Source organism: Polypterus senegalus, chromosome 3 (genome assembly GCF_016835505.1).
Source record: "Polypterus senegalus isolate Bchr_013 chromosome 3, ASM1683550v1, whole genome shotgun sequence".
Lineage (NCBI taxonomy): Eukaryota > Metazoa > Chordata > Cladistia > Polypteriformes > Polypteridae > Polypterus > Polypterus senegalus.
In genome coordinates, this window is record NC_053156.1 from 203428981 (window position 1) to 203444077 (window position 15097).

The window sequence follows — 15097 nt, forward strand, 5'->3', positions numbered from 1 at the left end:
CTCATTGCCAGACCATGTCAATTTAAATATTTAAAAATCGCTGGCCATGTCACACTGGCTGACTGAATGCTGACCTTCTGGTACAGTCTTGCTTGAACTTTTTTGTGATAACCAGTACTGTGCTATCTGATGGAGCCAGTGCTGTATGAAGGTTTTACAAGTACAGCGAGTTTGGCTACAGTCTGGACCCTTTCTTTTTCTGTTCTGTTGTGATATGTAAAACATGAGACATCAGATAGAATGAGCTTTGCTTCTGTTTGTGACATCCAAAACATCTGTGTTCCATATGGGTCATCGCTGCATTACATGAATTGTACTTCCAGATAAGCTTTCATTGGTTATCAGTTCTCACACACACACAGCCTGCTCTGACGACTAAAGAAAAAAAAAAATCAACCCGGATTGATTTTAACTGAGTGAGTCACAGATCAGTTGGAGTGAGTCAATAGGCATGTCATAATGCCCAATTGGCTTCACAGGATTATGCCACCAAGTACCCCAACTCAATAAAATTGTGTAGCTGAATATCTCTGGAAAAAATTGCATAATGTGACATAGGTTTCACTTACATATTAAAAGTATATAAAGAGGTCCTTCTGGTAATAAACCTGACATATGAGTTACCTCTTGCCTGACAGTTGTAGCCACTGACAGCAAAAAAATGCAAACCCCGGAGAGAGTATCATTCCATCCAAAGAAACTACAAATGTAAAGAAAATAAAAGGTTCACTACGTCATGTTCAAAACTTATGCAAGGATTTTCAGTATTACAATATAACATAACAAAAAGGAAAACCAATGTGATGTAAAATTGCAAACAAAAGTAGGTAGACTGTTGGATAATGTGTTCTTTATAATTACCATAAATACTACAAAAAGCGAGCTCCTCCGAGGAAACATTTGTGTGATTTACGTAGGCTAGTTTTTTTCAAGCACTTTTACATTTTGTGGACGGAAAACAAATATGTAGAGAAATGACATCAAAAAAAAAAAAGACACCATGTGTAAATTCCTCTCAGGTATCCCATTTGGATAGCAAAAAGCAATAAAGAAAATCCCAAAATGTTTCAGACAAGGATTCTGAAAGTGTAGAACCCTTCATTAAGATGTGTCTCTCTTTTGTTTAAAACACTAAGTCAGATAAAAAGCAAATTAAAGAGAAGCACCTATGAATGGATAATCTGCTTTATATTCTTTTAAAACTGTCTGCTGTAAGACTGAGCTGGAAATGCTCATATTAAAAAAAAAGTAAACTGGGGAGGTTTGTACTACATTATTAACTGTATGCTGTTACATTATTGACATTTTATATCATGTCCAAATCGGACCTCACCAGACTACACTTTGAATTTAGTCACAGTTTTCAGGCTCAAAGCTTTTACTCTGTAAAAAGTAACACTTTCTAAACACTGACTATTTTATACACTTTTTAAAAAATCCATCAGAATATGTGCTGCCATGTAATTATGTAAAAGTAAAGTTGAGGTAGAAGAAATACTGTCTGCACAAGAATTTTTTTTTTTACCAATTTGTCCAAATAATTAAAAGAAACTCCTAACTTAAAGTCTCAATATTATGTTTCTTAATCTATGAATTGTAGTGCAACTCTGAAATATAACATGCTTAAACTGGCTAAATCCAAGGGTTGTGGAAGCTGAACCCTATGCCTGCAGTACTGGACTTAAGCCAGGCACCAACACCAGAGGAGGAGCCAGTCCATCCACATATAGCCACATTTAAATGTGTCCAATACAGAACCTAGCATGTACGTCTTTGGGGATGCAAGAGGGGAAAATGAGAGTATCTGTAGAAAACTCCATATAGAGAGATCATGCAAAATCTTCACCTTCATTGTTATCACTCTTTAATTTAATATTGTTCTTTATCTGTATGCTGCTGCTGAAGTATGTGAATTTCCCCTTGGGATTAATAAAGCATCTATCTATCACTGGTAATGTCCTGGTACAATATATAACCAAAGGAAAGAATGGTAGAACACTGAATTACTAACTCACATTTAAATATACTGAAATAAATACAGGTTTCCACCACTTTGTGAAGTAAATCCATTTCTGAATACTCATTTATGAGATTAATTGTTGTTAAGCACCTGGACAACTGCTATAGTATGCAGAGTCTCTTTTAGATGTTGCAGCTTATAACTCCTTCAGCATTATCATGGGTTTCTTGGTGGCCTCCCTCACTAGTCTGCTTGCACCATCACTGCGTTCTTTGGGACAAACTGCTCTAGGCAGATTTACAGCACTGCCATACTCTTTATTTCTTAATGACCAATTTAACTAGACTCCCAAGAGATATTCAGTGACTTTGAAATTTTCCAGTATCCATGTCTTCAGTTGTGCTTTTCAATCATGTTTCTATGGCAATTCCATTTTTCTTCATTGTGTAGGTTAGAAGTTCCTTCCACATACAGGTTCATTTAAATTGACTATGGACAGGTGATCTCAGTATGACTAATTATGTGACTTCTAAAATCAATTGCAGTGATGATTTAGGTGTGCCATTTTAAAGGGCATGAACACTTAACGCAATTAACTATTTTGAAACAGTTATGGAGAAGTATTTCAGACAAAATACCCAAATAATGGATTGTGAATATTGACAACAAATAAATAAAAACATATTAATATGCATGCCCAAAACATTAAGTGTGTTGCAAGGCAAGATTTTTGCAATTTAAACTTCTTTATGTGTATATTTAATTTTTTTTCTTGTTTATTTATTTCAGTGATACCACACAAAATATTAAATCCAGAATAGCATGAAAACTTGTATTTTTGCCCAAATTGAAGAGGGCAGGCTCTAGCAAATACTGTTTTTTGATTGATGAATCATTTAAAGCAGTGATGCTCATAGTTGCATCTCTGTACATGTCAATTAGCTGCAGGATTCCTCAGGCAAGCAAAGCACATGCTCAAAGTTGTGACTGTGTGCATCCACTGAGTGCAAGAGAAGGTTCGCCACAATTACTACACAACGTGGTACTTTGATTCAAGAACCCATGAGTTTATCCTTCTCTCAGGAGTCTGAGCTCTTGTCTGCTGATGAGGCATGTGATGTCTGCCTGTAAATACACTAGTGCTAGCCAAAGACTTGGGCGCACTCTCCTGATGATTCACCAATCAAACCATAGTACTTGCTGGAGCCCACTCTCTCAGCTTGGATGGGTGAAGTTTCTATTTCAAAGGTGTATTTCGTGATGCGTATATTATCACTGAAATAAAACAAACAAACAAACGTGAATACATAAAGAAATAAGCGACAAAAGGCACACTTTGTAACACAGTTAATTATTTAAGTTCACATATCATTGTACTTTTACTGTCACATTTCACAATACATATACAGGTATTTGCATATTTATGTCCAAAATATTCCTCCATAACTGCTAAAAAACCCAAACTAAACCCAGTGTAATTTAATGTTGTAGAACAATAAAATATGAAAACTTCCAGATAGATTTACCACATAATATTGTAAGATGACATTCCCACCACAAACATAAAGCCCTATCCTTTCATGGCATCACCCAGAGGTCAAGCTGTAACAGTATGATTCTTCTGGATCAGATTCAAATAATAGCCACTGAGATCTAACCCTGAGGGCATTTTACTTACAAGGCTCCATAAAATAATTGCCACCTCTGGACCATGCACATCTCTTTCATACTTATCTTCACCTGTGGAATAGTCAGGGACAAAATATTAAACCTTATGTTAAATATCAATGACAAACAATAAAATCAATCCATCAAGTACCCATTCTTCACCCTGCAAAGTCCACAATCCATTATAACAGTCCATACTTTGCCAGCATTTATATGCAACTGAATGATGAAGCCAATATTGCAGCTCCAGTCCCATTAATATGAAAAGATTGGGCTTTTATACCATCCATTTTCTTCCAGAAATAAGCACTTTAAGGTGTACACTGCCTCTGTGGCCCTCTGTAATCCATACTAAATGCAGTATACTTGTCAGTTTAGCTTTGCACTCATATTACTGGTTAATGAATGACATTTCATAATGTGGCTTCAACTAGTTTCTCTGCAATCATCTGGTCTCCCGGTTGTGAACAATAATGATCAATCCATGGAGCCAGACCATAGAAGAGAGTCTTACACACTGGCCTTTGCTGTTCCTTCAATTACATTCCCTCAAATGACAGCTAAATCAATTTAAGTACAACTGAAGAAACTAATCATTAGCCATACAATTATGTAAAATGTATCATAACTGAATTTAACTAGAACAGGGGATCACTGGAAACAAAATAGCATTTATTTGCACTGTAACAACAACCCAGATGCTAATATGTCACAAACAAAAGGACCAGAAACTTTCCATCTGACTCTGTGTAATTCTAAATGAAAAAAACATCTGAAAATGTACTCATGCAGTTGTATATTCAACCTTGTCATGTGGTTAACATGTTAGTGGAGAATATGAAACCTGCCAAAAGCTTTATTGAACCAAACAAAGTCAAACCTAAACTTGTACAGTCTTACTGAAGAAAGAGAGCATCAGGCCCAATGATTTAAATTATTTTCCCTGCGACCTAGGGATACAAGATTACATCCCTCTTTCAAATTTTACAAGGCAACTAAAATGAGATTATGTTAGGAAAAACATCTGGCCTTAAAATTTCTGTTCCAATACTCCACTGATGATGAGAAGGAAAGATGAGAGCTTCAAAGCATCAGTACAACCCACAGTACCTTGTGAACACCCTAACCAACATAAAACAGAAATTTGGGGAATGTACCAGAACTATAGAGTACAAACCTGATTTAACCAGGTCCTAGGCCTGATGCACTGTAGACAGGCCAGACTTACAAAGAACGGTGAAGGACAGGTAATAAGTAAGAGGTTGAAAATGATAAAGTCTAAAGATTCCCACATATAATATTAGAAATAGTTTGAATTACTGACCAGAAGCTGAGAAGATATATGATGCATTCAGAAAATAAGCTGATAAAGTAAACATGTAAGCATTTTTAGTGGGAATAGGGGCATGCAAAGTTTTCTGACAAGATGGCACTGATGGCGGTACTCATAATAGTAAACATGTATCTGAAAAATGGACAAAGTGGTGGAGTTGAATCAAGGGACTAAGCAAGTGTGTAAGTGAGCATGTTGTAGTTATTTTGATGATTGCTGGTAAACATCTAAGGAATGTAGTTTTGTATATGCAACAGGTTGGCAAAAATGAGTAGGAGAAAAATGGTGTAGGTGATATATGGGGTGACTCAAAAAACGCAAACATAATGAATGACGACTTGAATATGCATGCTGGAATCCACAAGGGCTTTTACTTTAGCTTTAGTATCAGGAATTTTGATGTTAAGAGGATTCTGGAGTTTGGTGATGTGACGGAAAGAGTTGTTGTGTAACATTGTTGAAGAAGGAGGAAAACACGTTGGTGACATTTAAATCTGGTGGTGTCAGGAACATGACTATCCATTTGCTGGCAAGTAGAGTTGATCAGGGCATGTTGAAAAAAATGTGATCCCTAGAGAGGGCTGCATATCGCAGCATCACCTGGTTGTAGAAGATTCATTAGTAAGAGACATGAAGAAAGGTAAGATAGAAGTACTGAGGCTAAAGTTCTGGAAGGTGAAAGAAGACAGAGTGAAAAATAAGTTTATTGAAACACTGGTAGCAAGGGCAAATAACTTCAAGATGTATACAGTAAATGGGAACAGGGAATCAATTAAGAATGTCTGTTTAAAACGCAAGTTTGTGATTTTATAAAGGGACTACCAGGACACAGAAATATGATGATGAAATATGAAGGTCAACATGGCAATTGAGAAAAAGTGGAGATGCTATAAGGAGTTGTAGGGAAAGAAAGGCAGAAGTTGAGGAAGCCTTGGGCTAGAAGAAGCATAGCTGCTGAACCAGTTAGGGGTATATAACATCATGGGTTTGAATAATTGATGGAGGGGTGGGTGCTAATTAGCTCTAAGGATTAAAAAGGCTGAGTACAGGAAGGGAGAAACAGGTGGAGCAGTAGCAAAAGAAAAGTACAGAGAAAGGAAGATTGAATGAGGAGCACAAAGGGCAAAGTTGGTGTCCTGGGACAGAGGAGCCACGGTCATAGAGGGGATCTGGACCTGTTAATTGCTTCTGGTGGAGGAGCGAAGGATCAAGGAAATGACTGGAGTGAGAGGGTTAGTCTGTGAAGGGATGAGCTTTGGAGGCAATGCAGTGACAGGAGCTGTGTGGGAATGCTGCTGGGGTCTTTACTGGTTATTCCACGAGAGGCTGGATGACAGATCTGTTTAAATGTGTCGTGTGTGAGAGTGTTATGAGTGGTGCTGGACTGAAAAAAAAAAACAAAACAAAAAAAAAACACACACAATCTGTTTTGGTTGCACCAACTTTTAAACATAAACCTCCCAGTGGTGACTCTCCTATTCTTGTGTTTTTATCTAGTAAGAATTATTTAAGATTTTAAAATGACTTATTTATTGGCTCTATACATATTCAATATATCCATCCATCCATCATCCAACCTGCTATATCCTAACTGCAGGATCACGGGGGATTGTGCTGGAGGGAGCAGAATTAGAATGGTTGCCAGAGTTGTACAGTGTGTAGAACACCCCAGATATCTCTCAGGATGCATTTCTATAAAAAAAAAAAAACCAAAGTGCTAAGATGTCCTGTGCTGGGTATGACAAACGGCACCTGGCCCTGCAAATGGTCCTCCAACTTGCAGGGAAGACTTGGGGGATGGCAACAGGACTGACACTCCAACCATCGTAAAAAGTTCACACAGCTTTGAATACGCCAGACAGGACTCCCTTCTGCTCTCCATAGGTGTAGCTCTGCTATAGTCAACCATAGGAAGGTTACTCGGATTATGACGGGTTTGGGGTAAAGCCCACAGAAGCCTCATCTCCAGAATAGTCTAAAACCACTGGAGTGGCACTGAAGTCAGGTTTCTTGGGGAATGGAAATGGTGTGGTGCTGAGGCGTCGCCCACTGCATGGCAGTACTTAGGTCCCTATTTGAGGTGGCCCATCCTGGTAGGCACGTGGAACTGATTGCAACTTCTAAAAGAACTTCTGTGGCATGGAGGAGAAAGACGTGGCCCATTAAGGCAGACATAACAAATTGTGGAAAGAACAGAGGTCAGAATATTTTAGAGGATGCGCAGTATATCATGGAGTGAGATAAAGATGAATGTGGAATTAAAAGGAAGACCTAGTGTGAAGACAATAGATGTTATGCTGAGGAAAAACAGACTAAAGTGGTTTGGGAATGTGGAGTTGTAGACAAGCAATGAGTGGGTGAACAGGAGCACCAGGATGGAGCTTGGATGAGATGAGGTTAAAAGGGAGGACGTTGAAGATATGGTTGATATTTGAGGGCAACTGGGTAACTTTGGCAAACCTGCTGTTAAACTAAAAGTGTGTGGGGCATGATGTGGTTTATATGATGTCCCTGTGATATACAACATTTTTGACAAGTGAGAACTCGTACAATCAACAGTATACATAAAATTGATTAAAAACGTAATTTTTTCATCTTTACATATCCAAACTCAATGAAGCCTGTAAATCTAATGCAAAACTATATTCAGTGAATATAAAAAAATTTGTAATATTATAATTGATCTTGGGAAAGATGTAATTCATTTAGGATGTAATCAGCATTTTAGCCTCCATTTTGCTAGGACACAACATTGACAACGAAAGTTATAAAAGCTACAAGACTAAGTAGAGAACTTTAAGATATGGGCAAAGAAAAAATTTTGAAGATGTTTAATCTTTTCATCTTAAGTAAACAAAGAGAGGAAACCTGACAGCAGTATACAAAGTAAAGATGGTGCTAGCAGTTTTCTTTAAAGTTTTAATGTTTTAAATCAAAAAGAGTATTCAAACACAGCTAAACATAGTTTAGAGTCAATTTCAAACAAAACTTAGAAAATGTTTCTTAATATAGACAACTTTAATGACACTGAGGACAATGTAGTTGAAAGTAAAACCACGAAGACTTTTGAAGTGTTTTGTGACATTCTGCCCATACGAGTTAGAGAGAAATTGATATACTACAGTGGACTAATTAATTGCTCTTATTAAAACTTTTCCCTTTTTATATTCTCATTGGTACAACTTTAAACAAATACAGGTTCAAGAGCTTATACGGTAGTTGCAAAAAAAAAGACACAATGTAAATGCAATTTTTCTGGAATTTAGCATTTAAAAGAAATCTTCCTGCATCTGTACATGCAAACACATGGAAATAAAGAGTTATTACTTGGAACGTCATTTTTATCATGTGCATGTACAGACCATGTGCTTGCAAAACAATAATTACTCCTAAATGTATGTTCCAAAGACAATGTAAAAATAAGCATGGCTCAATTACATTTATTTCAAATGTCATGTGAAAACCATACACCACATTATGCATAATTTGGGGCCCACAGCTAATCACACCAATACTCTAAATCACTATGACAAATATGTATAACATTGCATGTCTTTATCACAACAGATTATGCAATTAAAATACAACTGAGCCTCCAATCAAGTAAAAGTCAGACGGTATCTTTGAGATCTAGCTCAAAAATGTATCAAACACATTTTATTTAATTATTAAAAGATAAAAGTAAAGGTCTCCAGACGACTAAGTAACTGAAAAGCATTTTCTAGCTTTAGCTTACAAATATATCATAATTGCTGACCTAGTGTAGGAGTGTGTCTTGTCTAGTGTTAGGTTCTAGATGAAATAATCCTTCATTACACTATCTCATGAGGCGGGAACCAAGTGGTTTTAAAAAAAAAAAAATAGATGGATAAAATACTAGGGAAAAATCATTTTAATAGCACCAGTTCAATTAGGACTGAAATTATTTGATAATCTATAAATTGTCCACACATGCTTTTCCTAATTTGAATACTGCAGCCTATCCCAGCAAGATCAGACACCAAGCATGAATTATGTCTATTCATCAGAACATGCACCCTCACTCACTCACACTGGGCCATCTTACAAGCAGACTTAACTGGGAGTGCAAAATTGAATAAATATCCAAGATGGCTAATCACAAAATAATCTGTGCACCATTTGTAAACATCTATGAGTAATCACCTCATTTATGAAATATAGTATTTTCCTGGATTCAACTAGTCCATTAAACACTGTCTCAAAGTAAACATTTTTTACAAAGTCTATAAATAGAACACACATGTTAAAAAACAGAATACTGCTGATAGGCATATGCATTACATATCTTTGTTAACTATCATGTAGCATGGCTTTCATTTCTATGTATTTTTTAAACACCTAGGTTATTCTACAGAATTGTTTGCATATAACTGGCTCCAATGGTAAGACACAACTCAAGAATCTTTAAAAGGTATTCAATTAGCAGAAACAATTAATAAATATACTGCAATCCTTCAGGTATGGATGATGCATGAAAGCAAAGGAAGCCAGTTCAAAACAGAATGCTAGATACTTGGGGCAACACGTGCTACCACATATTAAAGTATGATGCTAAAAATTTTAATTAAAATATAGAGTGTATCTGAAAATTGAACAGAGTCCAAAACCACATGCCTTTTTTAATTAGTTAATTGTTTCACTGAAGTAATTTACTTCCTGGCTGATTTGTTAAATTAGTGCCTGCTTGGAAAGAATTCACACTAGAAATCTCATTCTAATTAATGCTTAGTCACTTGCAGTTTGTGGGATGGAGACGGACACAAAATTAGAGTGGACATAATTACAGGATGAGGAATACTAAAAATTGACATGCTATGTGTTTTGTGCACAGTTGCAGCATTTTTGGACATTGTCAAGGCTGGTTAGCTTGTATTAGCTGCAATGATCAACTAAATTATATTTTTTAGATTCCTCCATGTGCTAATATAACCTTAAATCTTATCTTCTCCCATGTATGTTTAGAAACCATACTGTAAATTAAACAATGAAAACCGTACAAGTGTTTTAGCTAAAACTTTTTGACTTGTTTCAAACAGAAACCAAAGACAAAAAAAGAAAAACTGGACCACATAGTTTATAGAAAATGTATGGGTGGATTTTAACATTATTTTAAACTGTAAATTAAACAATAAAAAATTGTGATTACAGACATTTGTATTCTTGGGAAAATACACTTAACTGATATTAACTGAATATTCAAAAACACCATTTTTTAACATAACTTATTTTTCAATTTTACTGATTTATTGCTTAAGATGCCTGTTCCTCTTCCTTTCCATTCCATTTAATTTACATATCTAATGGCATTGTGATCTGCTTTTTGATTATCATTTTCTTTCCATGAATAACATTGGGAGCAACCTCATAGGTTTATTTATTATGTAAACATCACTTTAAGTTACAGCATGCCAAAGAAGAACAGCAAAACCAATACAGAAGTGCCGAGTGGAACTGCCAGTCTTCAATGCTGCACACAAACAGTAACAAAAATCAAACAATCAAGAAAAAGGACATTGACCAAGCAGCCAAGTCGGCAACTCTGTCTTTTAGATACCCTGTGACTTTTGGTTCTCAGTTGTCATTTTATGTGTCTTTCATTGCTTTACTAGGGTTTGTATTTTGTAACATCTGTTTGTAGCATATTAAGACTGGTATAAATCTCCCAGCAATTAGACAACTGGTTAACAACTATAAAGAACTGCCAACATTATAGTCAATCCACCTGAGGTCGTCAAGGCCACCAGAATAAATCTGATTATGCTCTTTTTTGCCATTGTGAAACACAGATAGTATGTGGGACAAAATGGAGTATGCATAAGACAAACTTCAGTGGTAAACAACATAAAATCCTGAAAGACATTTTGCAATAGCATAGTAACAGCTGTACTCTTATTTTCTTTGGCTTACTCCCTTCACTTTGACAGCTCATTTTATTTCTTAGACTGTCCAATACTATGTGAGAAAGTATGAATATTACTTGAAAAGTTTGGTAAAATATAGCTACAAATCATTAATATGTTTGTTTTACTTTTTTGAGAACAACACAATATTTATTTTGAAATATTCTGATGCTACTATTAGATGTATAGATTAAACTGAGCCAAATAATTACATTTGCACTGCAAGGAAGACTTTCAGAAACTGAAACAGAGCTCTTCTGACTCCAGCACCCACATTGTTCTGAAAATGATGTGTATATTAATCTTAGCACTCACAGTGTGGCAGAGCTTGTAATGCTCTACCAATATTATTAAAAGTACATTCTTGCATTTAATATTCTCAGTTTTATTGTGTCTTTGTCATCTTTGACTTACTGGACTATTTATCGAGGTGGCAATGTTCATTTATTAAGTGGTTAACCCTAGTATTGAGAATGACTGTTAAAATTAAATCTTAACATAACGTAAAGACAAAAAATAAGACATTATAACATTAGTGGGAAAATAAAAGTGATGACGGAAAAGATAGTAATTGATGATACTGTTTTATAACTCTACGATCAAAATAAAAATAAAGCAAAAGTAAACTTTTTTGCCTTATGTAGTTGTCACATAATTTACTCTGTAAAACTGCTATGATCTGAAAATTTAAATGATCTTCATGTCTAAAAAATAGAACTTATCTTTGTATTTACTTACTTTGTAACAATGTGATCGCACAAACATTATATTCATGTTCTTGACTATGTGTAGATTGTAATTGTGTACTGCAAGTTATACGCTACATAACAGTCCCAATTTAAGAAAGCATAATTTGGGGTGGTTCGGTTACAGACAATAAGTTTGTTCAAATGCATAAATGCTCTCAGTCAGCAGGTACAAAATCTAAGCTTTCCCAGATAAATGTGACTCCCTGTAACTACAACATTTAAGAACAAACATACTGAATATCAGATTAAGAACACTTAAATTTTCATTTTTGACTGCTGTGGTGTTCACCATTTCATTCATTGAAAATCCCAATTACTTGATTGGTTTGACTATATGATATTAATAATTCTTTGGTATAAACATTCTACATTATAATTACTTGTAATACTTACTCAGAGTGTTTTGCCCTAGATAAGAGCCAATTAGGATATTTTGTGGGGTTGGGGAAATTGAAAAGAATGTTCTCACAAATGTATGGCAAGCAGTTCTTACCATGGCCTTGATAATGTTCGTATTCTTGAGCTAACCACTGCTGGGCATGTCTTATTGCTTGACTAGAAAGACTTGGCGTCTGTGTGAATTTGTCAGTCATTGATGGCAAGCTGGAAACTGAACCAGATTCAAAAGAATAGTATCCACTGGATGACCTTGAGAAATAACTAAACAATGGAAACCTGGAGGCATAAGGATGGGGACTGGGGGGCATAGCAAGTCCTCCCTGCAGGCTGTTGGGTGCGGGTTGGCTCACTTCACCACTTTGATCACCTTCAGAATGGGTCCTTGGACCTGGTCTACTCAGAGGACGACCTGCTCCTTGGGTGGGCTGCAATGGTCCACCATCCCCTGCGCCACTTTCAGAATTTAGATCTGAGGGTGGTCGTGCCATTCACTCTTTTTTCCCCACCTCTGTAGAATAAATAAAGCCTGAGATTAGCAATGTTAGACCTCTTTGCAGTCAAATACCAAGCCAAATGCACAAAATAGCAAACTACTAGTGTCTTTAAGAGCAAATAATGTGTAGCAAACAACTAGAATTCTTCTAATTGTTACTCTCTTTGCAGGTGCTTCACTCATAAAAACATGCATCTGGAAAATAGGCATTAACAATGTTATCATTTAAAAGTAACATATGATTCGCATTTAGTGGTTAAAAAATAAAGTTGCAAACATCAAAATGCATTAAAATACTTAAAAACACTCTCTAGACCCTGAATCTGATCACTGGCGATTACACAATTCTTGCTTCTTTTTTGCTGCCTCTGGCTCAGTTCCTTACTACGATCCCATTGTTCCCTTTAAATGCTGATCACAGCACTTTTACACAGAAGGAAAAAAAAACTTCTGGCAACTGCAGCTACGAGTAACTGCGTCACAATAAACTTGGCTGAGAAGCGAGTCAACTTCCTAATTACGTGTTCGCCAGCTCAAGATAATCGAAAACAAAAATTAAGACACGACCAACCGACAAATTTGTGAATAAAAGGTAATCTCAGCAGTCGATCTCCTGGACGTTAATACGTGATATTAACCCATTCGCCGGCACTCCTGACGCGAAGCCGGTTGAAGCAGTGACCTACTAATTGAAATTATTTTCCAAAGCAAAATAAGGGAACAGTTGACATTTGTATTGTTTAGTTGCTTTATCTATTCCTACAAAATTTACTACACCCCGACTTCATGCCTCGCAAACTATTTGTTCCCCCTTTCCTGTCACCATACGCACTTTCTCCCATAAAACCTGAGCGCTTTGTTTACATACAACAGACGTCATTCAGAAACACACTTCATAAAACGAGTAGCCCAGGCGATTCACATAACAGTTGAAACAATTTACTAAAGTTTTACCGGAGTGGTTTAAAATAAAGCAGTGTCGTTCTAAAGCACTGCAGCATACTTACATGTCCAAATAAATTATAAGGCAATAAGATGCCTCACTGCCATGTATGTGTGTGTTTCTTATTAAAATGTCGTTTAAAAAAATACATAAAATCAAGTTACTTATGAAAAATACACACACAACAATATACAAGGCACCTCAGCCGCCTCCTTCGGTTATGCCAACCTTCTGCTAGCGGCGTCCGAAAAGTTTTGATGAGCTGCGGAGCAATATGCCCGAGAAAGCACTGGCTCGAGATTATTGGATAACTCTCTTGTGATTGACGCGACAGATGGCCAATGGTAACGGACGCGCCGCGAACGAAATATACTTTTGTCCGTCAGAGGCCGCAATTCTTTTGTTTTGTTTTTCTTCATAACCTAAAGATAACCGAAGAATACAAAGACGCTGAGCTAATCTGAGCGTTTTACTACAAGCAACAGCTTCGCGACTTTCAGCCGGTGTTTCCAAAATGAGAACCATTAAGTATTTTTAGTAGTATACGAGAGTATATATGCCTACGTATGACTAGATAAACGTGTATAATATATATATGTGAATACATGCATATTATATTTGTGTGTACGTGTGCCACACTCACATGTGGCTCACGTACACACACACGTATGTATATACACACACACACACACACACACACACACATATATATATATATATATATATATATATATATATATATATATATATATATATATATATATATATATATATATATATATCTGTATATGTAGATAGATAAAACAGATAGACAGACAGACACACACACATAATACATATACATACACATATAATGGACGAGGTTGAGACGGCGTGATGTTAAATTCACCAACGAGTACTGTTAAACTGCTTGAAATACCTTTCACATAATTAGTGGCATTTAGAGAAGCGTGCTGAAATGGCTCTGAATATGAATACACCAGAAAATTCCCACCTCAGCAAATATGTAGATGGATTTTTTTAAATATTTTATATTTCCATTGCCGGGACGCTCTTAAGATACTTTCCTGCGGCTTAAGCTGCACAAGTACCGTTATGTCTATCACTAGCCGTTCCAAGTCGTGAATGGTCTCCTTAAGCCTTTTACATTATGCGCTATGATTAATGTTAAACTTGCATATTCTAAACTGCATCAAGGTTAAAAGTGCCAAACTTTCTAATTAAAGACAGTCACGTTTTAAAGGCTGACGGTAAATGTCAAGTGATTTTCTCAAGCGCAACAGGTGCATTTTAGTTCACTTGCGTTCAGGCGTCTCTGCGCAGATGACCCACATTAACAAAAACAAAACTTTTTGACCCCATTTAAACGCCAGTGAGATCCATGTGACGACCTCGGCTGCACACACATGACCGCAATATATTAATCAATATATCAAACATACTGTTAATTATATTTAAGAAAAAAAAGACGACAATCGTGGAAACTACTGATTTGTGTTACCCCTTTTTCTACGGTTTTCATATTTCACTTTCTCGTCTCGCAGAATGTCCTTGGCAACTCTGAACGATTCGTGCAGCTGCGTCCGCACAAGCCAGCGGTTTACTTACGATCTGAAACGGCAATCCCGTGG

At 36.3% G+C, this 15097-nt stretch overlaps 1 protein-coding gene across 9 annotated transcripts in view; it reads right to left on the reverse strand.

The window, feature by feature from the left end:
• Positions 1 to 15097, reverse strand: part of bcl2l11 (BCL2 like 11) — a 51057-nt gene that overhangs the window by 34926 nt on the left and 1034 nt on the right. For 5 of the 9 annotated variants that reach the window (XM_039748378.1, XM_039748375.1, XM_039748379.1 and 2 more), the window contains exons 1-2: positions 13531 to 13729; positions 12125 to 12538 (exon numbers count right to left, since the gene is read on the reverse strand). In XM_039748378.1, the coding sequence (XP_039604312.1) occupies positions 12125 to 12518 (394 nt within the window). In that variant the 5' untranslated portion in view covers positions 12519 to 12538; positions 13531 to 13729. Of the gene's footprint in view, positions 1 to 12024; positions 12539 to 13530; positions 13730 to 15097 lie in introns of those variants that run through there. The other 4 variants (XM_039748383.1, XM_039748377.1, XM_039748382.1 and 1 more) reach the window with 4 other exon arrangements.